At 41.5% G+C, this 26,164-nt stretch overlaps 1 protein-coding gene across 1 annotated transcript in view; it reads right to left on the bottom strand.

Annotated features, from left to right (window-relative positions):
• The window catches only part of LOC126390791 (ras-specific guanine nucleotide-releasing factor 1-like), a 35,605-nt gene extending 10,169 nt beyond the window's left edge, over positions 1 to 25,436 (bottom strand). Inside the window, exons 1-16 of the mRNA XM_050045252.1 lie at positions 24,877 to 25,436; positions 17,052 to 17,158; positions 14,100 to 14,247; positions 13,184 to 13,276; positions 11,954 to 12,207; positions 11,758 to 11,837; positions 11,004 to 11,197; positions 9,587 to 9,696; positions 9,273 to 9,391; positions 7,372 to 7,532; positions 6,726 to 6,789; positions 5,695 to 5,837; positions 4,800 to 4,882; positions 3,845 to 4,093; positions 357 to 730; positions 5 to 121 (exon numbers count right to left, since the gene is read on the bottom strand). Coding sequence (XP_049901209.1) covers positions 5 to 121; positions 357 to 730; positions 3,845 to 4,093; positions 4,800 to 4,882; positions 5,695 to 5,837; positions 6,726 to 6,789; positions 7,372 to 7,532; positions 9,273 to 9,391; positions 9,587 to 9,696; positions 11,004 to 11,197; positions 11,758 to 11,837; positions 11,954 to 12,207; positions 13,184 to 13,276; positions 14,100 to 14,247; positions 17,052 to 17,158; positions 24,877 to 25,152 — 2,572 coding nt within the window. The 5' untranslated portion in view covers positions 25,153 to 25,436. The remainder of the gene's footprint in view (positions 1 to 4; positions 122 to 356; positions 731 to 3,844; positions 4,094 to 4,799; positions 4,883 to 5,694; positions 5,838 to 6,725; positions 6,790 to 7,371; positions 7,533 to 9,272; positions 9,392 to 9,586; positions 9,697 to 11,003; positions 11,198 to 11,757; positions 11,838 to 11,953; positions 12,208 to 13,183; positions 13,277 to 14,099; positions 14,248 to 17,051; positions 17,159 to 24,876) is intronic.
• Between the last annotated feature and the right edge of the window lie 728 nt (positions 25,437 to 26,164).

Raw genomic sequence — 26,164 nt, 5'->3', positions numbered from 1 at the left:
GCACCAGAGTTCTTTGACTTGACATTCTTGGGTGTTGATGGTGATTTGGGAGGAGACATTTCTGCTTCTGCTTCATCACTCTGATTTGGATCCTCATCACATTCCTCTCTCACAGACAGATCTGGACAGAAAAAGCGTTTCACAAGCGGATTGTTTTTTACTTTAGACCTCTTACACATGCAAAATATGATTCAGTACCACTTTAACTTTAATGGGCTGGACTGTGAAAGTGGCTCTAGTGTGAGTGGAGGATACATACAAGACATGAGCATGACACTGGGCTTGTAAAAATGCTACCACACTACACAGAAACCTCATTAAAACTGAGGAAAAAGCCCTTGGACAGTGATTCTGACCTTGCTTGTTGAGCACAGACTCCTCAGCCTTGCCTTCGGCTTTGGTCTCTCCCTCATCGGGGATTTTGCTGGCCATGGTGCTAGACACATAGAGCTTGTTAATGTCGAGGGTGGTCTTACTGAAGGGTGACATGGTGGAGTGCATGCTTGCATAGCCATTGGGAGAACAGCTGAGAGCAGCCAGGTCTAGGGCTTTGCCCCCTGTGATGATGGGGATGTTGAGCGAGAGCTTGCGACGGCGGTTGGGTGAGGACGACTTGGTGATGGAGAGAGGAGGAGGGGAGGAGAACTTGCGGCTGGCACGCGGCGATGTGGGTGGCTCGCCGTAGAGGAGTTTGTTGTTCTGGCTGCTGGCAAAGAAAAGCTCCAAAGAACTGCAGGAAAGAAGAGGAGAAAAAGACAGGAGGATGAACACTGAGAAGAGTATCTTTTACTACTAAAAAACAACACCTTGGGGATATGGGGTAATTATTCAGAGACCTGAATAGGAGAGAGAGGAAAGGGGAGAAATGGTGATAATGGGGGTGCACAGTGCACTCGGTGTCGGTACACAGAGGCAGAGAGGGAACACATTAACCACAGGGCTCTTCGGGAGCTCCTGCCTCTTTTATTTAAGCTACATTGTTTAAGACAGCATCCTCCTTGCACTGAGAGCCACCCCCTCTGAAGGCCTATAAATAGCATGTCAAGTGACAGTGTGGGAGGCACGGGTGCTGCCAACAGCAACCAGCCCAGGGGAGGCCCACAGAGACATGGGGAGAGAGAGAAACAGAGAGAAAAGAGGAGCCAGAGAGAGAGCGAGAGAGGGGAAGTGGGAGAAAGAGACAGAGGTGCAGTGCAAAAAAAAAAAAAAAAAAAAAAGCAGGGGCAAAAACAGTGAGACTGAGAGGGAGGGGGCGAGAGAGGAGTAACATAGTGGATATGGATTCCACCACAGCGAAGGCTGCTGGTTGGGAGTGGGCGAATGGGAAGCCTCCAGCCCTGTATGGTGTTAGCTGCAACCATGTTGTGTCTCCTTGCCTAAATTTGCAAAACATTTACAAATAAGGAGATGAGAATGACAAAGATGGCAATGACAGGGAGGATAGGGAGAGAGATGAAGCACAAACAGCAAAGTGAAGAGTCAAGAGAGGACACAAGTAAAGCAGGAAATAGGCAAAATGATAAGATAATTAAGCAGGAAAAGAGGGAGAAGTAAGACAAAAAGAAGGAAGGAGGGGGAGAGACGAGGAGAGGAGAGCAGGGTCTGGGTGCAAAACACCACCATCAATATTTAATACCGTAGAGCCGCTGCAGATGATGGGAGAAAGGGAGAGAGAGAGAGAGAGAGAGAGAGAGAGAGAGAGAGAGAGAGAGAGAGAGAGGGAGGGAGGGAGAAGATGAGGAGAGAGGGAGAGGGTGGGGTCCTGCAGCAGAGTGAAGGGTTGCCATGGTGACAGCGCAGCGGAGAGAGGAATGGTCAGACTCGTGGAAAGAAAAATAAAAGTAAGAGAATGGAAAAGGGTAAAAGAGAGGAACGAGAAAGCAGAGGAGGGGTGAGGGAGAGGAGGGTGGACGCAGGACCCAATTAACTGTGATGGTGGACAGAAGACAGTGGTGTTGGTTGTGACCTCTCGCTGCCTCTCCTCTCGTCCCTGCTCACCTGGAGAGGGTACGATAGCATGATGGGCTGCTTACAGTCCACGTGAGAGCAAAGACAAATCCAGACACCAGAGAAGTCCCACCTTTTCACTGCACCATTACAGAACTGTTGCTGCATCCTCGAGAGAAAAATACGTGGAAAATTCAAACTTAGTTCCTTTTTCAGTCGTCACACACTACAGGGATTGGCCTGGCGGTGAGATGCTAGGAGGGGTTTAATGGAACAAACCTCCTGTTTACAGGTAAAAACATTTCATGAAGAGGGACTACAGTAACTGAGGTAACTTAATCACAACTGAGAACACTGCTACACATGCACAGGTGCTCTGTTTTCACTGGGGATCTGCTGCGTCTGCTGGTTGAGACACTTTTCCTCTGATTGGCTGATGCTGTTATGCATTTCAAGTCCTTCACATGTACAGCACATTGATTTGCCTTATTGTTGAAAGGTGCTCTACAAATAAACCTGCCTCCCATGCCCTAATATATCAAATAATTATGCCATTTTTGCAATGATGCACCTTGACTTTGATCACATTTCGTTTGACCTTGGAGCTCAGCTAGTCATACCATGTTGGTTTACTCTAACAAGACTTAAGAGTCTTAGCAAAAGCCATGCTAGCTGCCCCCTTTACTTGGACACAGTAGTTACAGTGACAATGTTAACATGCTGGTGTTTAGCAGGTATAATGTTTACCATGTATTGACCGTCTTAGTCAGGTGTTAGCATGCTAACATAGCACTAAATGCAAACTACAGCTGAGGCTGATGGGAATGCCATTAGTTTTCAGAGTTTTTGGTCATTAAACAAAGTTTATTGAAACTTTGACCTAATAATGGTGCCAAGTAAAAGTCAGGGGATCATCAAAGTCTGTAAGATTCATCCTCTGGGGACTATGCATATAATAATATAATAATATTAATATAATATAAACTTTTGTTTTGCTCCTATTTTTTATAAAGTGAAATTAACGATTTAAGACTTTTTCTATCTACACAATGGGCTCAGTTCTCTCAAATTTTGTTCACAAATTTGTCAAAATGTTTCAAAGACAACATTTTACAAACATATTCCACAATCCATCTACCTGATAGGTGTGGCACATCAAGATGCTTGATTAAACAGCATGCTCTAAAAGGAGCAGTTTTGTTACACAACACAATGCCACAGATGTCCCCAGTTTGGGGGGAGCGTGCCACTGGCATGCTGACTGCAGGAATGTGCACCAGAGCTGTTGCCTTTGAACTGAATGTTAAATTCACTACTTTAAGCCGTCTTCAGTGTCGTTATCGAGAATTTGGCAGTACATCCAACCAGCCTCACAATCACAGACCATGTGTAACCACACAAGCCCAGGACCTCCATATGGCTTCTTCACCTGCAAGATCGTCTCAGACCAACAAACTGATAGTTGATGCAACAGTTGGTCTGCACAACCAAAGAATTTCTGCAAAAACCCTCCGTGGTCTCAGACAATCTTGCAGGTGAAGAAGCCAAATATGGAGGTCCTGGGCAAGTTTACTAGACTGGTTGGATGTGCTGCCAAATTCTCGGGTAAGACACGTCTAAAGATAGTGAAATGATCTTTGATCCACAGCTCTGGTGGACATCCCCTGCAGTCATCATACCAATGGCAAACTCCCCTAAAACTTATAACATCTGTAGCATTGTTATCTGCGATCAAACTGCTTATTTTAGAGTTTCCTTTTGGGTCTACAAAGTGCTCGCTAGCTTTTTTTGTAAAGTAGAGCTGAAGAATTTCCCACAATCCACAGTGCAACTGGGCATAACAAATGACAAATGACATTGATATCAGTGAGATCACCTCACTCAGGGGATCACTCACCGTGCAGGGATGGCACTGATCGGCTTCTTGTAGATGGTGATGAGTTTGTCCAGCACTACGTCAGCGCTGGTGAAGACGCGGTAGGAGTGGAGGAAAGTGTTTAGGAAGTCAATGGAGAGGAAGCGCAAGTCGGTCAGCCTCTCCAACAAACGCTCCACACTGGCGTAGCGGATCTGTAGCACCTTGCAGGAGTTCATCATCTTGCTGAAGCGAATGTCGACATCATCACAGTACAAGCTGGTGTCCGACCTGCAGTGGGGTTTAACTGAGGTTAGGAATGTGACTCACAGGGATTTAGCTCCCACTACTTATGCAGCCTACCTACAGTTAGTACACTTCTCTAGTCACGTGCGAGTCAGTGGCTAAAGCATTAACATAGCTGTGGGTTGGATAGTTTCCCCAGAGGGGGAAAAAAACAAAAATCAATACAATTATCAGGAAAGACTAATGACATTTACTCATAGTGAAAGTAAACTGAGGCAAACTCTTCCGTATGTCCACCCGATCGGCCTCTACAGGCTGTACATGATTCGGTGAAGTGCAGGCTTGAAAGGGCCCACTGAATCATTCAGCTGTGTATACATACAAACAGAGGGAGTGTGTGTGTGTGCATGTTGGTGTGTGCTCTCCTAATCTTTATAAGGACTAATTTGAGACCTTGAAAGTGAGGAGATGTTTTGAAAAAGTAAAAACATTTCTGGTTTACGCTTGTTTAGATGGCTATAAAAGGGTTAATGGTCAGAGTAGGTTTAGGTTGGGGTTATGCAGGTAGTTGTGGGAATATGTGATGTTACTGAGGGTCCTCACAAGAACAGAAGTACAAATGTGTATGAGTTTGGGCACACATGTTCATGCATTATTCATGTGTTTGTCATGTATTTATGTAATGCCAATGCCAGTCTCTGATTGTGCATGTATAATGTATGTGCATTTCTGCGTGGTGTCAGACTCTCACTTAATCATCTGTGGCACAGTGACTTTACTGTTTTCCTCGAAGGCGTTCATCATCAGGCCATTGCAGCGAATGTTGTCGATGCACTGTAAGGCGAGGTGACAGACACAAAAAAGGCACTCGGGTGAGTGAGTTCACAAACGTGTTGACGATACAAGTTTCTACCCCTAACGGCCATAAGAGTTGTTATGTTCTTATCTTTTTAATGATTATGTATATCTATAGAGGAAGTGTCAGATGTTTGCAGACCATAGTCTTAAGTTTAATTTTCAGCAACAGTTGATTGCCACCAATCAGCTGTTGCTGCCGTTCGAAAGAAGGCTGAGGGACAGTCTCCATAAGTTGCTCTCCTCCTGCTATCTCTGACCAGTTAGCACGAGCTAACACAGCACAACGTGATCTCATCACTACTTCTCACATTTTGCCACTTGGTCAGAACCCCCGGCGCAGCGGTTAACATCCGACACTGAGCTATTAATCTCACAATGACACCCATGAAGGCTCGACTCTGTCGTTTAACCAGTTAATAACCATTGGGTAACATTAGCTTTGTGATGCCAACAGTTAGCTTTGTCACTGTGTGTGTAACTCTGTCCCAGGCACAGAGCTCCAGTCCTGCAGCAGTAGTCTCAAGATAAAGAGAGAAAGAGGGAAAGGGACTGAGCGAATCAATATGCTGTACACAGCTCAACAATGAAATGAGATTTTAAATTTCAAGGTTGTGCAGAATTAACGGGGACTGGCTGAACTTGCGTTAATTGTTGCGATCACAACATTGCAAAACCCTGGAGGGGCTGAATTTTAATGTAAACTTGTAAACAAAATGCTTCACTTAAATCAGCACTTCACTATCCTGCTGTGTTTTTGGAACACATTCAGTCTATAATCTGACACCTACCTGGCTGATGTCACTTGTCCACGCTGACTTCTCCTGTCGGGATGAAGCCACCAGGATGACAGTGTAGGGCTGGACGTCTTTGGGCTCCACCATCACTTTAAAGTCCAGGTGCTCTGTGTCCTGGCCACTCCGCTCTCCTTTGGCTGTAAGGAACAAATTCAACAATCCTTACTTTACAGTGACAGGGAAAAATGAAATACACTGAGAGCAAACACCATAAGAAGAATGAGGAACATATTAGAAAACAGAAATGCCTAAATAAGATAAAAATTAACACTTTAGCTAGTTCTTTTTTTCCCTATTTGTGAGTGAGTGTAGCTCAAAGCTCTGAGAGGGCCACAATCAAATTTTCCATCACATTTGTTAGGTGTGTAATCATACCGGTATTTTATATTGATTTGTAGATTTAGAAACACTTAACCATGAAATGTCTAAAGGGCCTAATAACTAGAAAAACTACAGGGAATCTTGCCCTGATGAGTTACAGGAAGAAAACTTAATTAATTAAAAAAAATAAAAATAAAAAAATCAAGGAGCTCTGTAATAGGGCATTCAGTTGGGATTTTGGTGGTCTTGCCAATTTTAAGACACATTCTAGACATTTCCAGATCAGTATTGAGGTGAACATTAAAAGTCTTAGTGTATTTTGTAGTTCATAAATAATGTCAATAAAGCATTGAGCCACAGATGACTGATTCTTACCAGTATCAAAAACCTTAACCTTGCCCTAACACTGTATGACAGCCCTCTCCTTCTGAAGACTACATCCCTGCAGTATCATTGTACTGATTCATTGTCACTACTCATTTTTTGCCAACCCCAGCACAACAGTTACTGTGGGGGTGATGGGGAGAAGGTAGAAATGATGCAAGTGCTAGGAGTCAGGGTAAAATTAAGGAAATACTCCCCTGCAAGTTTGTCTTTGGTAACTACTGCAGTTCTTCAGAGAAAATGATGCCAAGTAGTTTAAAGAGTTTTACAGTTTTATGTTTTAACTACGTCATACAGTAAATATGAACTCGGTAACTTACACTCATCATCTGTCCCCTCTGCCTCCTCCATCAGTGTGCAGTCTATGAGAGAAACCACTCCATTCTGTGACAGGATTGAAAGGTCACAAGGTCACACACAGTTTGTTACCAGCTAATAGACAGTGGAGGCTTCTGTACAGTTTAAAAAAAATTGCTGCTGAAAAAGATTCAGACTTTGGAAATGTCTCTATGAGGGCTATTAAAATCTGGGTCAACAATATGATTTAATCAGATGTGACTAAAACATTTTCTAAAGAAAATAAGATGAACTAAATAATTAATATTATATGTACATATTAAATAAGTGATAATTATCAAGCTACATCATGTCAGTCTATGCCTCCTTTATGTACTTTAAAAAGGTGCAGTTTTTTCTGTTTATCATACTGTATTGTTGATAATATACATTAACACTTAACACACACAAATAACTGACATCAATTTTCGAGACCCTTTCAGTATTAAAAGGACTGATACTGCATAACAGCTGGGCAAAATGTAAGGCTTTGTCAAACTTTTCACTCTCAATTATCATGGAAATTGTAATTTTTAAACTGTTTTATGGGATATTTAAAGAAAAGTTTACCTCAATTTATTGGGTTGTATTTTTTAGTATTAGGTCCTCCTGCTAAGAATCCTACTGTACCTTAGTGATGTGAAGTTTTCCCCCGGAGCCACGTGTACAGATGATGAGATGTTTGGAAAAGAGGAAACACTGTCTCTCTCCTTCTTTCTTCAGAGACAAAGAGCCCAGTCGGCCTCTCGTGATCTTCCCTTTCTCGCTCATCGGCACCTGGATCAGAGAACCTGTGGAGTGTCAACACACACACACACACACACACACACACACACACACACACACGGGAAAACACATGAAATTTGACTTTGACCTTGATCTTATAATTAGTGTTTAACCTTAGAAAGCCCTTTATGGGAATAATTACATGACACTCTCAGCTATGTCTGTACCACAAGTTCCTCACACTTGTATTAGCAGATGTGGACAGATAAGGACAAATGCACAAAATGTTTGCTCCAACTGTATCTGTAAATTACAAGTGTAAAATTTGTGTGTGTAAACACTCTGATTTCTGTTGTTAGTAGTTTGCAGTCACAGTGAAATGTAGAACAGGCATGTGTTTGTGCACCAGTAATCAATGCAGAGATGGTGGAAGGTGTTAAAGATCTGGGTGAGAGTACATGTGATGCACCACAACAGAAAAGGCTGCAGAAGAGACATGTGAAGACGGTATTTAATGTATGCTGACGAATTCATATTTAACTGTGATACAATCCTTGTCAGTATGACACATTTAAGGGCGTGTGTCCATCAGAGGTGATCGTGCTTATCGCTCCTCAATTCTATATGTGAGTATTTGTGTTTTGACCTCACGTCATCCTTTACAACTACTCATGTACCAGTTTCCGTAAAGACACTGTCATAATGAAACCCAATGTTTTTAATGACTTTCAAAAGAAAAAGTTGATTAAAGGCCATAAATTCAAATGTTTTCAGTTAAAAAACAGCCTTTCAGTTTGCATGCAGTGTTGGGTAACAAGTGTCAGAAACGTACCAGCTTTTATTAGTAACAAGTGGTGTCAGGAATTACAGTTTGAAATTCAGTAATTACATCACGATTACTAATCTCAGTAATGCTCTGTTACTTTGACATTTGTGGGTCAGCTTGTTTGCTGTTTTATCAGGAGTTAGATGTTGGGTTGATTATCGGTTTGGTATCTCTGCATTCAGTGGAGACACTGGTCCGGTAGAGGTGTTCAGTGCGTAAACAAACAAATCTTTTACAATGAATCTTTAAACAGAGCTGACTATACTGAAGTGAACATGACAGCTTGGATCAGAATCAGATTAAACGTACGACTGAAGACAGAATCAGCAGCAAACAGTGATGTGTTTACTTACTGACATACAAACTGAGGTGCGTTTGAATGTGATTGGTGATTTCCACTGCTATGGTCCAGATGTGCAAGCTTGTTGCAGGGACTTAAAGGGACAGTTCACCCCAAAATCAAAAACACATATTTTTTCTCTAACCTGTAGTGCTATTTATCAATATATTGTTTTGGTGTGAGTTGCAGAGTGTTGGAGATATCGGCTGTAGAGATGTCTGCCTTCCCTCCAATATAATGGAACTAGATGGCACTCAACTTGTGTTGCTCAAAGTGCCCAAAAATTTGAAAAAACTAAACAGCTCTCTTTCCATAAATAATGACCTGGTTACTCAAGATAATCCACAGACCTTGTTTGCAAGTGGTTTCATGTAGGAACTATTTTCTGAGCTGTGATATTAGCTTGCTGTGTGGTACTAGGTGAGTTAGCAGTAGATGCACACTTCCTTCTGTGTGGTGATATAGTTGACAGTGGGTTCAAATGTGGCCTCCTTAATCAGATTAACTAAGCATTTGAATACATGAATGAGTTTCAGTTTTCATTAATTACAATGTTTACCCTTTAATCGTCTTTGTTGACGATAAAGTTAGCAAACAGACCGACATAAAAATCAATGTTCATGATCTTGACTCACTTACCTTGCCTTACAAATGTCTGACTGGTGTCCAGCAGCACTTCACAACCTTCCACGATCATCCGCTCAATAGCAAGGTTCTTCCTGATATTCTCCGTCTCACTCACCTCATCATGCATGATTCTGTAGGGACACAATGAATTCACAGTTAAAGTTGTGTGTTCAGTTCATTGATAAAAGAGTCAAATCCCTCCACATCTGATACACATCTCTGTATTTATTAATTCATTTAAAGTGGATTTCTTTGAGTTGTAACATATACAACAGCACAATACACAATATATTTCCACTTGTTTGTCTGACTGACAGTAGATCTACCTAGAAAGCTCCTCCAGTTTTGACTTGGCGTAGTCTAAACTGTTTCTCTCCACATGCTCATGGGGAGTGTGAGCCAGCAACTCATGTAGCGTCAGGATGTACCGAGGGATCTGAGAGAGAAAAAGAGAGAGATGTTTAACCCACCTATCGAAACGGGTATCTTTAATCCTTTAGTGTTAAAATGTACACTTCAAACTTTGAAAGGTCAAGAGATTTAAAGCTTTTGAGAAAGCAGTGTCAAGCATCTTGACATAAATGGCCTTGGACTGGTAATTAGTTGATCATGGAGCCTGTCCAGAGTTTGCCTGAAAGGCAGAAAGATCATCTCTTCTACCAGAGAGCCAACAACGCTGACACTTTAATTCACTTTCACCATGAAACACTATTTCCTTTACCACCACAGCATCCACTTTTATGTCTTTACTTCAAATCTTACTCTCAGCATCATTGTTCTGCTGTTGACGTAGTTTTGAAAACGTCACTTCATTTGAACACAGACTGTTATGCAAAAGTGCTACAACTGTTTGCACGTCATCTCATTACTGAAGATCAGGAAACAAAGGACAAGTTGTTCATTTCAACAAAAACATTCTATTGTGACATCTCACAATGGTCAGTTGAATTTTATAATTACTCTTTTTCACACAGATAATACACTGATTACCTAATAGAGGCATTCTTACTAAATGATTTCAAATTTTTTAACTGATGTGACTTTGATCAAAGTTGGAAATATAATGCACTGATGAACTCTGATGTTTAAATGTTTCACCTGTTGCCCTGATGGGGAGCCACGATTATCAGTCAACATTTTTATACTTAAATGATATCTAGCAGAAATCATTTGTCCAGTCTAACCAGACCAAAATGACAAATACTGTCAAATCGGCATGTGTCTAACATTAAATTAACTGACATTAATCTCACCAACAATAAACAAATACAGCATACAAATTTGAAAAAAACTGGCCTTGTGAGACATTACAATAAAGTTCTAGCTCATAAATGAAATGTCAGACAACACTATAATTTTGAGAAAACATGTAGGTATGAGGCATTTTGACACTGTGCATTTTTTTTTAAATAATTACACTTGTTGTGTCAGAAGTCAGACATGTGATAATGTAAAAAGCCACCATTGTTGGATGAGATTTGTTGGAAGATTCTGGATTGCTTTACTGTACTAACATGAATCTTACTGCTTGTCTACAGGTAAACCAAGTTTGGGTAATTCAGGTCAGTACTTCAGAAAAGTAAATACAATACTGAATCTAAATATAATTTACCACAGTGTTGTTGGAGCACTAAAAAAAGTGTACTTTCCAGGTTTAACAGGTGCCACAGAATACTTAATGAAATGATGTGGTGAGTCTGTAATGATACTGCAGTTGTCCACACTGTAAACCTGGTCTCTTACCTGAAACATGGGGTACGTGAGGAAGGTCTCCAGCGTCCTCTCCTCACAGTCGGGCTTGGCCTCGTACTGTTTCAGCAGCTTGTCAAAGTCCCGGTTCTGTTTGCAGTGCGCAAGGATCTGCAGGCTGTACTGGTGGTTCCTCACAAACTCCTGGTAGATGTTCAGCATGGGCAATAAGATGTCAAACAGGTCCGCTGTAAAGAGAAGCAGAAATCTTCATGACTATACAATACGTTTTGTTTAATTCATTCATACAATATATTACCCATGTGTTTATCATAAAATGTTTTATCTAAAGACAGAAACAAATCATAGAAATCCTTCTCCATGAAAAAGAGTCAGTTGTTCTTATCAGTAAAACTTTCTGCAAACATGTAAAATCAAAATGTGGGCATGTGTTTATGTCCTGGTCTAAATTCAGCCTGATCTGTGTCATCATTAAATCTTAATTTAAACAATGAAACAGGTTGTACATGAGTACAAAATAATTCTGAGTTATGTTGTTTACAGTGGGAATCATGAGGGAAAAGGACATTGTTTCTAGTAAAAGACTTTCTCCATTTTTTTTAGAAATGAGTGCCACAAGCTATCCTCCACTATAATGAGTTGGTAGTCTCATGGGAAGATTTCTTAAAAACCTACAATATGTATATTTTAATGTGTGATTTGGGTGAACTGACCCTTTCAAATCCCAACAAAAGCAAGCCTAATGTTGAGCTGTGTGGGTGACTGAGGGGTCGTCTCTGTCTCTTACCCAGCACTAGTGTCGGCCAGCTGGCTATCCGGGCCTTCAGGCCCTGGTAGAAGATCTGATGGAGGAACATGATGGTCTCACTGATAAAACAAATAAGCAAAATGGTGGTCATGACTATTGTTTCTCCCTCTCTTGTTCAAAACCGTTGGCAGCCGAGTCACACACCACTATCACAACCAGTCTCACCACCAGCCACCTGTTAAGGAAGATGCTGCTGACATCATCGTGAGTGATGGGCGGCTTCTTGGAGCTGGCAGCCATGCGGAGCGGCCGCAGGAAGTTGTTGACCAAGATGTGTAGTTGCTGGACGTATTCGGCTTCTGCCTCCAGCATGCTGAACACCACCTGGTTCCTCTTCCTCATGCTTTCAGCGTGGGGCGAACGGATGTAGTCCTGGATGATGGTTTTCCACTTCCTGCGGCAAATCCAACCGCGCAGAAAACTCTGCACCTGAGATAAAAAAGGGTGAGCACACAGGAGTTAACCTACCTTTGTATGTCTGTGTGTGCATGCAATTTTGATTATGTAATCCAGTGGATTTTGGAGGGATTTTACATGCCTAATAAGTAGGTTAATTTTCTCTTCACAAAGAGGTGTATTCAGTCTTCCCGCTTATTGTAAACACAAAACTGACATATTATTACCTCATAAAGTTGCCATGGAGGACACGCCAGCAAACATTTGCTCTTACCACATCCTGCAGACATTAGCATTTATTTGGAGTTGTGACTCTGCTGACCTGACAAATGTAAGTCCAATATTCATCCTCCTTTAAACTCTGTTTTGGTCTTCACCAACTCCTGAGACCAATGGACTTATTTAGTTGGTAAAGGTTCCACTAACTAACTATGGCTATCTACTGTTTGTTACTGGGTGTATGAATACAGCCACATGCTATAGCTGGAAACCTTGAGAGCAAACCAAAACAGAAAAGCTGTGTGCCAGCAGAAACCAAAACACTGAGCTCAAAGACGCTAAAGCGCTCTGTAGAGCTGAGAGAAACTGCAGAATCAGGTGATAATTATCTGTGCATTCATCACCTCAGCTTTTTCAGCTTAAAATAACTGACTTTCCAAAACTTTCCAAACTCTCCAGCTTTATTAAGAAGCAGGCAGCTGCTGCAGTCGAGCTGAAGACAGAACAAGCCGGTGGTTGTAGTGGATGAGGAGCTCCCCGCTGTGAATGCGAGTGTGCGCTTCCCTGAATAAATGAAGGTTAAAAATAAAACCTGCAGGTGCCAAGAGATGATGTAGTGTTTAAAAACCTGTTTCAGAAACCATACGTATCTCTGCTGGAACAGATCAAACTTTCCCCCTCCCCACTTGGTCGTCATCTTTGCATTGCTTTAGTTTTTCTTGATAAATAAAAAGAGTGAGTCACACTTTCTCCTTTAAAACTGCAAAGCATGAGCGCAGTCACCTCTCACCTTTTTAATCTTCTTGATCTCCGTGTCATCCTCACTGGGAGGTACCTCTGGATTTGACTGGATCTTTTCATTGTCCTTGAGCAGTCCAGCGATCTGAGATTCAAAACAAATCAAACATTGCATCGACTGAGTGGGCAAAGACAAGTATCTCACGCTGTATGCAGCAATACTCGTGATCTTGCCTTGTTATATTCTCTCACTGCACTCTTTTTATTACGATTATGAATGTTTTATTATGTGTTCTTTTTTTCATACTCAGTTTTTGTCCAACTTTACCATCCATTAGCTGGTTTCAAAGAAATCATATATGAACAAACTGTACCAGCTGCATCAAAAATGTATTTTATTTCATTCAGCCCTGTTTCATTTACCCCCATTAGACTGACACAGTGTATGAATAAGAATAGACCAGAGGTAAAAAAGCTTTTAATAAAGGACTGAAACAAACAAAACAACCCCAAATCCGTTGCTACTACACGTTTTAGCCGTGGAAAGTGAGACAGTTGATTATCATTTTGTGTTCCAGGCTGCAGTATCAGGTACAATAGAGGCTGATTCATGCATATTGAAAACATTCAATTCAATTGGAGCCAACCATTAGCACATTAAAGAGAAGTGCATTTGATTTAGTTTAGACTGAATAATTAGGATACAAAACACTCAACAGTATTGCAGAGTCTCTAACAAGGACATCCCGGAGGCACTGCAAGATGTGACGCTCGCCATGAGCTCACGACATTGTGGTAAGAATCTGGGTCGTGACCTTTGTCCATTGCCCTTTCTGTCTTTATATTCTGTGCCTGACTACTCTCACTTCCATCTTTTAGCTGTCTGTGTCTGTGTGCCATACAGTAACACAGTAACACAAAACACACACTGACAGGTATTACTAGCATGAAATTACAAGGCAACTTACCTCTGATTTTAGCCGCTCTATCTCGATTTCCCCATCCTCTATCTGTTGTCGAAGTTGCTTAGCAACCGTTTTCTCCGTCTCCACTATTTGGATTAGATGGAGATACTTCTGCATGAGGCTCTCATGCTCTGTAGCCAGGTTCCTGTAACTATACAGACACACACACACACACACACACAGACAGTGTAAGGACCTCATTAACGCATGTTTCATGGGCTCTCCATAGATTTATCAAAGCAAAAGCAGACCTCTGATCAGACCTTACGTCCACACCGAGCGCAGGCACTTATGCAACCATTTCTTCAAATACTTGCAGGCTTAGCAAACCATGTGTAAAGCCTGCTTCTGCATGAGCGATTATTCTGAGCATTACCCAGTTCAACAAAGGGTTTTAGTTTAATTTGATTCAACATTGCAAAACAGCTTGTTAAAGTGGAAATGTGCTGAAATAATAGAAAGTAAAAAAGAAATTTAAAGCATTAGAATAAAGCATCTAGACATCAGAAACCTCTATTAAAGCAGTATAATAATATGGAAATACAGATCTTCATTGCCCTGCGGTGTATTAAATGCTTACAGGCCAACATACTACTGTACAGTAAGTGCTGCTGCCTTGACTGAGCACTGATCAATGTAATCTTCAATAAGTCCAATCAATTGACCTTTCGCCATACAAATGCACACTGCTGACATTTAGAGTGATTGTATCGCTTGGCTCTCATGACCCTCTTTTGTCTCTGAATCTTAAAGGGGCATTTTGCTCATAATTTTACAGCAGAGAAGAGAGGTGCGAATTCACAAACTTCTGTAACTTTATTTTCTGATCCTACCACACATCCAGTGACAATCTGAAGCCTGGCAGAATATATTAAAGAGGACAGGGATACCAGACTATCAAATGAATATTGGGGTTGTTAACATCCTGTTGTAGCCCATCCTAAGTCATCTTAATGAGACTTTTGAAGCTAACACTTTTTAAGCCAGGCTAGCAGCAGCGTTTAAGGGTTAGCAATGACCACCACAGAAGGAAATATCTTGACAAATATCGGAAAGATGGTTTTGCGATCAGGTCATTTTTGAAATTATCAGTCCTAACTTTGGTTTACGGGTGTACCTACTCTTTTTTTAGTAGTCTACCTCTGAGTTAATGTAAGCATGCTAACATCCTAAACTAATAAGATGACCTTGGTAAACACTATACCTAAAAAATCAGCATGTTAACATTGTCATTGTAAGCATGTTAGCATAGTGATATTAGCATTTAGCTCAAAGAACCTACTGTGCTTTAGCTCATATTTCGTTCTTGTTAAGGTACAATTCTTTGTGTGTATTTCATTTTAATGTCTAACTGAAATCACATTTAGTCAGTAGAAAAAATATTGTCAACATGTCTTTTAAACTTAGTTTTAATAGTTTTTCATTACTAAAAGTAAGATTTTTAAAAAAGTGACAGACGTTGAGAGGCTGCCGGAGTGCCAGCGTTAGCTTACATCGTAGAAGGAGAGACAAAGCAAGACGACAGCTGTAGTCGACATGTCATGGGCAGACACTTGTTCATGGTATTGAAGAGTGAGAACCACAGTAGCTTCTAACCAGACAAAAGTGACATTCACAGGCACGCTTACATTCTGCTTAACGTGCTGCAGCTGAACAACTAATAAGCTAGCTAGCCTGCAAACTGATGCAGACGTAGCAGACAAAAAACTATTTACAGGTATAGAGTGCTCCAAGGATTACGTTTTTCTATAGGCCGACATGGACGTTAACATCGTGCTGGTTCCTTTAACAAAAAGCCCATTGGATTTTTCCATTGGATTTTGGATTATAGCAGAAAATAAGCTTTGTGGCAATCAAACATTTATGATACTTGCATGTTTTGTTCAGCAGAAGTAAGAAGTAAAAAGCCAACATTAAGCTATAAAGAAGTTCACAAGGTCACATGACCTATGTCACCACCATAACAAGACTGTAAAGCCATATTTGGTGCAACATCATGATGTTCTGTAGTCTCATTTAGTCACTTGTTTAAGACACATAGAAGCTTCAAAGTTCATGAGTGGGGTATTTACTGACATATTTTATGTCGCAGAACAAAACTCTTAAGCTTGTGTTCATGACAGACCTTATTTCAGGCATCTAACCAAAAAAAACCCATTCAAAAAACCAACTGACCTTGAGAGGACGGAACTGTGAGTGGTAAGATGCTAACTCATTTCCAGGTTTTCGGACTCATTCCTGGTGCATTCTATACTGTGCAGGAACTGTCAATTACTTTTTATAAACAGTATTGCCGGTAAAAGTGAAAGTGAACACACTCTGTACTGGTGTTCGCCTGGCTATATTTGCATTTTTTCTGCGCAGTGTCCATGATTTTAATAGCTTTCTCTTGGATGCATTCTGCCTACAGTCTGGCACCTGGTCACTACCTTTTTATGAAGTCTGACCTTACCTGTGCACTATACCCTGAAATTTCCCAACACAGCAAGAAGAAAATAAGAAAATGCAGGCAGAGGGCAGGGTCTGCAGATAAATACACTGCCACACACTTCCAGTTGGTCCTAAGTGATGACTGAGAGGGTTTACTTGTGTATAAAAAGAGTCTATGATCCATACATTGTTTTTAGAAAAAATACTGCATGGTTTACCTTTAATTTCAATCAGTGGATTTTGTCTACTGTATTAGGCTGTAAAAAGGTAATTGTATACTGTAACTGACCACTTTGGTGCTGTCAAGAGGAAACCTTGCATCTCCAGTTTGAGTGATATTATTGCCTTCCACTAAAGAATTACATGCTGATCTATGGAGTGGTACAGTTTTGGCCCCCAAAGGCTCCAAAACCCTTTCAAGTTCTTATACACAAAAACATACACAAACACTCTCAATAAAATCTCCTCAGATCAAACCTCAGCTGAATGTGTGTATGTAGGTGAGAGGTCATGTGTGAGAGGTACCTGGCCTGTGTGATGGCAGCCACCCATTCATCACAATCCTTGACGTCCTCTGTGCGCAGCTCCAAAGCCTTCTGGTTGTCATGATTAAACGAGACGATAAAGTAGTACTGGAAATCAACATGATAGAAAGAGTCAGTATATAAAATTTGTTCAGCATATCTTGAGACAGTTAAAATATATGAAAGGGTTTTAGTGAAAAATGTACAATGTTCTCCTGATGATCCACAGGAAAACCTATGTGAGGGGAAACCTTTTATTCATCATCACTGACCGGCGTTTTCGTAAATCTACATTTTGTTGCATTTAAAGTTGCATGGATACACACATGCATGCCCATGTGTGTGAATGAGTGGGAGAGAGAGATCCTGAGGGAAAAGTCTTGAGAGATTCATTATAAAGCCTCAGTGTATTCTGCCTGTAACCTGGCAACTCACCTCTGAATTGGTGGAAGCCTCTCGACTGACGCCACATTTTGTTTTGCTTTGTCCCAGTGATTTGGTTGCGTTTTAGTGACACAAACAGCTTTACATCCTCACTTGTTTTTACTCCATCGCCAATTACCTCCAGTGACCCAACAGCCTTAAAGGTCCAGTTGTGGCAATTGTGGCAAATGCATATGGAAGTGTTTCCTAACAGGCTTATCAGATAAAATCCTCAAATCACCAAAGTGGTGGTCATTGTATTAATAGTACAGACAGTCTATTTGTGGTTGAAACACATCAAATTATATAACACTGATGCATTGTAATTAGACCCCCACAAATCCAATATATTGGATTTTTTTATCCCTCCCAAATGCCAAGAGCAAATCATTTATGAAGGAGAGTAATGTTCCATATTTCCTGATGAGCAGCAGAATGGGCCTTTGTCAATAATGTGCTTCCCATCTCCCGCTTCCTGTGAGCTGGTGTGTCAAGCCTTTTAGGCAGCTATATTTAGCTCCACGTCACCACATTTTTTATGCCACGGAGACATTATTGCTCGGTAAGTGAAACAGCGTAGCCCATAGTAAATCTTTGTTTAAGAGCTATGAATAAAAGGTATTTAATTTCACCTGGAAGACAGAAAAGATTAAACACATCTACTTAAGTAATGGTTATGATAATGGTGGCTAGTTTAGTTTTCTTTAAATAAAAATGCTTTTTCAATAAGTTTTTTTTCTTTCTTTTTTTTTAACTATTATACATACAGTACATATACATTTACAGCTATACATTGATTTTCTGTTTGGAAACCCTGGCCATTTGTAACAACTCCGAAAAGCTACGCAATATTGTTTTATCACCTTTACACTATATTAGTTTTTCTAATTTTATGAGATTTGCTTATAGACATGATTTTGAACAAACAACATGTTTCAGAGTCTGATGCAGACTCAGACATCAAACTGACGTTTAGCGTTCGGCTGTAAAACACAGTTAAATAAAACTGTAGTAGTAGTAGTAGTAGTAGTAGTAGTTTTATATTGGGTTGGCCATCAGAGGTGTCGGTCTACCAGGCCCAAAAATTAAACAATGTCAAACTGGTTAGCGTGCAGCATTTGCATGTTCTCCCCATGTCAGTGTGGGTTTTCTCTGGGTACTCCAGCTTCCTCCCACAGTCCAAAGACATGCAGGTTAACTGGTGACTCTAAATTGGCCGTAGGTGTGAGTGTGAGTGTGAAAAGTTGTCTGTCTCTATGTGTAAGCCCTGTGATAGTCTGGTGACCTGTCCAGGGTGTACAGTACCATGTCTCTCACCCAACGTTAGCTGGGATAGGCTCCAGCTCCCCCGCGACCCTCAAGAGGATAAGCGGTTCCGTGTTCACCCTAACCCTAACCTTCATTAAAAGTACTGCACATCCATTACAATGGGATAGCAAAGCCAATGTCAACAAACTCAAGAATAAGTATGTAAAGGTAATGTTTCTTCACTGTATAACTTAATCCACCTGCAGTAAACTGAAAGTGTAACCATATTTAACTTTAAATTTAAACAATTAAATATGAAAAATGCATTTACAGACACTCTATACACTTTTCAAAACAATTGGAAATATATTTGGAATATTGAAACTCTATGGTGCCATAGATATTGTAGATAACTATTGATGCATGGATACATCCATTCAGTCTTGTTTGCTTCTTTTCTGAGCGCAGATATTGTTGAGAATTACTGTGATTACTTTACAGCTGGCCACAGTCGTGCTGTTTTTATGCCTACATTTAACCTATATTTAAGATTATACTATAAATTCCCAAACTATATTTTTTAAAAAGTTCTGAAATACCTTCATAAAATCAGTCAAAACAATAGTGAAGTCATGAAATATGAGATTGATGGTGGTCTACTGTTGTATCGGGATCCTTTTTTCTTTATTTTTTCGTAAATTTGTTTATATAAGTGCGAGCATTTCCACCTCGCCCCCCTCCCTCTACCCCTCACCACCTCACATTTCTCATATGCCCATATTTGCTGTACTTGCTAAGTGAAGCACAATGGCGAGGCATGTTGTTGCACATTTCGTTGGCCCCTTCAAATGCACTTTTTCAGATGCAAATAGGGGTTGCCATAGTAACTGTGGGCTTAAACGTAGCTCGCCTTCTAAATGGGGAATAAGAACATTTAAAAAGTAGAACACTCCAAAGAATACAATGAGAACGGAGAGACAGACGGAAAGGGAGGGAGAGAAAGATCTTTTGCCTTCTTGAGGATTGAGGGCTATAAAAAGCGCTGTAGCCCTGCAAGGTGGCAGTTGGCTTGGCATCTATTCGCTGCATTGTCCCTCTCCCTGTCACACACAGATAAGATCCAGCACTCGCCCGGCTATTCCTTCTGTAGCTCTGACACACACACAGTACATGCACACACACTACTGACACGCTCAACAGAAATCTGTTGTAATCTGCATATGTAACAGGTTCAGTGTTAGAAATCTACAGTAGCATTGCCTCAGATGACCTCTGCAGTCTGCTCATTGACTCAAGTGTCGCTCTTTGTTTTTCCAGAGTGGGGAAAGTGAAAAGGAAATCTGTATGCCCTCAGACACCTGGAGCATTGATTACTCTTTCTGTCCTCATTTCACCTTTTTATAGATCGACATCAGCGTATGCAGCAGCACACAGTAAGGCAAATAGAGACTTCAAGCCACGCACAGTCTCACAAGACATACAGATGTGGACACATACAGACACGGACACTGATTGATTGCATACTACAAAGTGTGTCGTTCTCACACACTAAAACCACGTATATTTGTGCATACACCTTCAAATGTTATGTACGTGTGCATACAATTTCACACCCCCACACAAATAACACAAAACTGAGAGAATTTATTCCTGACACATATTATGTAAAGGGACACGTGCTGAACAGAAGACTGTGTTATGCTAATTGAAGGCTTTCAAATTCATTTAATTCACTGTTGAAATAAATTCACTGGAGCAGCCTGCATGAACAGCTGTCATCATAGATGTCACTCAGTCCATATTTCATCCCTAGAATAGAGCTCTGGTCCTGACACCATTTTAAGGAAATAGGCTTGATGGTGAGCAAAGTTCAATAGTTCACACTATGAGAGTGGCCGATGAGTTCTCATGGCTATGCAACAAAGTATGTTGTTAATCAGTGCCTTCCAAAAAACCCATATGAAGAATATGAGCTCTTTCTGACCTGCTACCTCTATTTAAAGGAGCCGCTATGTAAAGATGTAGAGGAGTAATGGCGTACTGAGCAGGGGATAGAGTCTCGCTGCCTTTGTGTGTGTTGTAATCCTTGCCTCTCTGTTCATTGTTGTGGCAGACGGTCTGGCCGTGTGTGCTTATGAGTGCAAGTGAGTCCCTGTGTGTGTATCCCACTTGCTAGCTAACCACTGCTGCTCTGCACTGCTCTGCAATGCCATTGTCTCATAGGATAGCATCCACCCTGCAGTCTCCCACCGGTTAATAGTGTTAGCTCTGTCAGCACTGTTGCCATTGTTAGAGCTGTTTATGGAGTTAGCACCATTAGCTGCTAGCTGCCAGCTCAGCCACCTCCATGTTGAGAGCCGTGTGCAGACAATCCCCCTTAGACTCTGAATCACAGATATGCTGTAACTGTCGCACTCAAGTCTGGTTCATTTTAGGCAACTACAACTATCCATGCATTTTCATCCACTTCTCTGGGGCCAGGTCGCGGAGGCAGCAGGCCAAGCAAAGCACCCCAGACTACCTTCTCCCCAGCAACGCTTTCCAGCTCCTCCTGGGGGACCCCAAGGTGTTCCAAGGTCAGATGAGATATGTAATCCCTCTAGCATGTCCTGGGTCTGCCCCGGGGCCTCCTACCAGTGGGACAAGCCTGAAACACCTGTAACAGGAGGCGTCAAGGGGGCATTCTTACTAGATGTGCGAACCACCTCGCGAACCACTGACCCCTTTTGACACAAAGGAGCAGTGGCTCTACTCCGAGCTCCCTCCTGATGTCTGTGCTTCTACAACAACTACAAATACTTCGTAAAAAAAAAAAAAATCCAAGAGAAAAAGAAAAAAAACTCCTAACAGTCAANTCCGAGCTCCCTCCTGATGTCTGTGCTTCTACAACAACTACAAATACTTCGTAAAAAAAAAAAAAAAAATCCAAGAGAAAAAGAAAAAAAACTCCTAACAGTCAAGTTGACGACTGCAAAATTATTACTTGACAGGAAAAAAGACTGTCTTCTTCCAAAACACGAAAACATAGGTCGTTTGTACAAGCAGCACTTATGACCCACATTTATATTTAATGTTAGGTGGCAACCTCTAGTGGCCATTGTTATAATGACGATAGCAAAGGAGGAGGTCAGGTGACATAGTATAAAGATCGACAAAGCCCACATAGGGAAGTGTTCTGGGTGGAAAGGTGTGTTAAACAAAGACAGGACTTTCACCCAGGAGACTGCTGTCCGTGTCCCACATGAGACCAAAAGTCAACATTGAGTTATATGAATTGTGTAAGGTTGTATGTCTCGTGAGGAAATAACAGTAAGTACTATACCATGTTTTTTCTCTAAACATAACCAAGGAGTTTTGGTGCAACTGCAACCGTTTCATGACGTTAACCATGTATTAATGGTCATAAATGATACATTCTGTCGTTTAGAGGAAGTGTTAATCTCTTGCCACCAGTGGGGGCACCAATTCAGGAAACTCTAGTGGGTTGTATTTAACATACAACGTATGGGGTCATATGAGTCAGAGGACTTGTTGGAGGAAAACGACAACCATCCAGTGCTTTTTTTCCTGTGCTAACAACTGTAACCCCAAACACCTAAATCTGACTCCATTACAGGGAAAAAAAATTGTCCAGGGTAAAATAACCATGTATTTACTTGCTCTGAATCGTCTAAATTCTGCTGGCACATCTGTACGGCGCCCCGTTGGTGACACTGATACTAATCCTGACAGCCCTGCCAACAAAGAGCAGAGGGCAAGTGTTTGAAGAGCATGACGTGACAGCAGAGTTCAGCTCCATGGACAGCGACACCAGGTACAGATGATGAGAAGAGACGCTCAGGAAAACTGTACAATAGTCTGTCGTAATGAATTCAGCCTGTGTCTATGCTTTATTCCTCATTTATACAGTAAAATATAAATATTATAACTTAGGGGGTCCTAACAAGACAACCAACAAAGAGATAGTACATGTTCATTACTGAGAAGCTGAATAATTTAATTTAAACGTAATAATTCAGTAATTTGAGTCTGACAGTGTAACATCCAATATGTGCAAATGTCATCAAACTTTGTTTTGGATGAACAGATATTTTAACTATTTATATGAAATAAGAGATCACAACACATGGTGCATATATTATCAAAGCAGTAGGTGGGAGAGACATGAAATGTTTATTATTTGTGAGGGGATTTTGGTTGTATCCATGTAGAAGTTATTGATTTTTTGCAGGACATTGAGTCCCAAGTCAAGTCCCAAGTCAAGTTAGGCAAGTCCTGAGTCAGGTCCCAAGTCCTCAACTTTGAGTTTTGGGTCCCAAACAAGTCATAATGTGCTCTTCACCAAATGGCATTTCAACAAAAGATTAATGTACAAAAATTACGAAGGCTGTTTAAACTTTGTATTTGTTTGTTAAACAAATAATCAAATTTGATGGAGGTTGTTGCGTCTCTGTAATTTTCGACCCATACATTTTGCATAATGCAAGTCATATATTGTTCACCACCTGTAGTTTAGTAGTAGTAGTCTGTACATGAACGTGATGTTGTCAGATTGGTTCAAACAAAGTGGATCTGGAGAATTAGAGTTGACTTGCTGGAAATGAATACTGTTTACGTTAGTTGATTCAGGAAATTAAGGGAAATGAATTCATTTGTAGCTCACTTTTTAAATAACATGCTTTAAATATTTGGGTTTGGGGGGATTTATCAAGTATTTTCAAGTCAAAAGGCTCAAGTCCAAGTAGAGTTGTGACTCATTGGTGTTGAAGTCCAAGGCGAGTTGCAAGTCTTTTTTGATTTTGTTGAGTCTTAAGTCTTTACATGTGTGACCTAATACCAAACCTCTGACATACAGTAAAAGTGCAATATGTCTGTGAGGCCTACAGTCCAGGTATTTCTAAATTCTGGTGAAAACTTTCATACATACACTCAAAAGGAAAATAAATGTCGGATCCAACATGTTAATGGCACTGGTGGACCACCTGTTTGCCTCATGAGCGCAGATGATGATGACTGAAAAGATAAAAATCTAACCCATCACTTTGACTTCTGACTGCGATTCTTTATCTGCTGTGCTGCAGGGGGAAGCAGAAGAGACTGCAGCTGGTAGAACAGATTTCAGAAGGTGACTGCAGTCGTAGCTCACAGCAGCTTGACCACTTCTCTGGCTCTTAAATGCTTTTATGCCACAAGGTTTATTCCTTCCAGCAGCCTTCCTAACCTAACCTCTTCAAAACTGTTTCGCTGGAGGCAACCATGCTTTCCCTGGGATTATTTCTGACCCTGTCACACTGGCACAAAAAAAAACAACAACAGTGGACATTGTGTAGCCCTCACACATGTTAATCCACGGCACTAAATGCCCGAGGAATTAAACGAATAGGGGATGTAGTGAGAAACAAAAGCAAGCCTGGGACATCGTTTAGGCTCCATTCATGGCTGTGGTTAACAACCTCATGATAATGAGAGAGCTATCAAATGAACCAAGCCGCTCGAACCGAGGAGACGCAGTTGCCAAGGTAGGATGCTATTAATATCAAGACAAGGAATTAAATCAATAGGCTACGTCAAAACGACAGGGAAGGGGCAGCTCTCCTCCGCAAGGTGGCAACCTGCAAAGTTTGGATGCTGTTTTAAGTTTGCTCCCCACATATGAGCTGCGAACCCTCAACATTTGAGATGTCTAAAAATAAAGCCTCTTATGTAAAAATAAATGTGCTGCAACAAACAGTGTGGTGATGACGAGAGGAGAAATTGAGGGACCAGTTTTTGGTTGGCAAAGTTTCACAGATACCTGCATTCATCCTGTCAACTTTAAAGCACTGTATGTTTCTGTATTTTTGATGGGTTACCTCGGAGGCAGGCTGTGAGGCTATTTTAGTGCAGAATCGAGACAATCAATCATTTAGAATGACGCCATTACGTAACACCGAGCGTCAAGTGAACATCTCTGGGACATTGTTTGCGTGATAAATAGATGTTGGGATAAAAACAGCAACTGCTGCGTACACAGAATACCTCCTCTTGCTTTCAGACACATTGATAAAAGCAAGTTTCTCACAACACACACAGGCAGCAGCGTCAGTGAGGAGGTTCACATTGACACTGTCAGTCAGTCAGACCTATGGGAGCTCGCCGTGTGATCGATATCTTACCTGCTTCTCTAAGCATTCCTTCGCTGACAGAGACGGTTTGGGTGACGGTGCCCTGTCACAAACACATCCCTCCAACAGGTACAGTCCGGAGGGGCGTGAGCTGGAGTCGTTCTCGAAATAAAACAGCATATTCTGCAACAAAGCGAACCACTTTGAATGCCATTTTGTGTTGTCGGAGCTTTTCTTACTCAGGCAACCTCGCCTCGTCCCGTCCTTTTTCGCCAAAAGCGCCAGATAGGTGATGTGGCCATCATTGAGTCTCATCCCTTTCTGCATTTTGGCTGTGAATCCGAAAAGGATCTGCGGGGATGCCTGCGGACTCTTACATGTTCTTCTCCTCCTCAGCACCTCCGAAACACAGTCAGACTTGGTGGGCAGCAGTCCACTCCCGCGTGCCTATCCACAGTTGCCACACTAACGTCTGCAACGGCGGAAAGAAATGAATAAAAAGCGTAAGAACAGGACGCACGGATGTAGTCAAAGTTACGCATTCAACTGCACTAAATCCACGCTGCCAGCCTTACTACACCAACCTCCTCAGAAAAGCCTTCCTCGTGAGCATGAACCGCTCATGATGAGGACTGAGGTGTCCCCGAGCATAGCCTACACACGCGCACAGAAGCGAGCGCGCGCGCACACAGCATCCTGCTCTCACAGAGGGAGGAAGCGCAGTCACGTGACCCGTCCAGGGAGCAGCAGATTTCAGCACCTTGGACAGAAACTCCGAGGAGCAGCACAAGAGGAGCAGAGAGACGCAGCTTCTCCATGTGGAGAATCCCGGAGCAGTTACAGGGCTTATCAGGCCCCGGAGACTGACAACACACACACACACACACACACACACACACACACACACATCTGAGAGGAGTGTTTCCTTTCTCAGAATTAAAACCACATGTGGAAGGAGTCTGACTCTGGGATAAGGAATCAAGTCAAGATCATGCAATGATAATGTCAGTCATGTCTGTGGCCGACTGTAATATATGGGGTGTACAGAGCTTTTGAATGGCCTTGCTTAACAATTTTATTCATTTTAAAATGTTCTACTTGTTTTCTACTTCAGATTCACCTTTTCTTGTCTTGTCTTGTCTTGTCTTGTCCTGTCTTGTCTTGTCTTGTCTTGTCTTGTCTTGTCTTGTCATATCTTATCTTATCTTACCTTGTTTTGTCTTGTTATGTCTTGTCTCTTGTCTTGTACTGTCCTGTCCTGTCCTGGCTAATTTTATCTTGTCTTGTCTTGTCTTGTCTTGTCCTGTCCTGTCCTGTCCTGTCCTGTTTTGTCCTGTCC

Source organism: Epinephelus moara, chromosome 1, assembly GCF_006386435.1.
Source record: "Epinephelus moara isolate mb chromosome 1, YSFRI_EMoa_1.0, whole genome shotgun sequence".
NCBI lineage: Eukaryota > Metazoa > Chordata > Actinopteri > Perciformes > Serranidae > Epinephelus > Epinephelus moara.
This window is presented reverse-complemented; position numbering and strand designations above follow the sequence as displayed.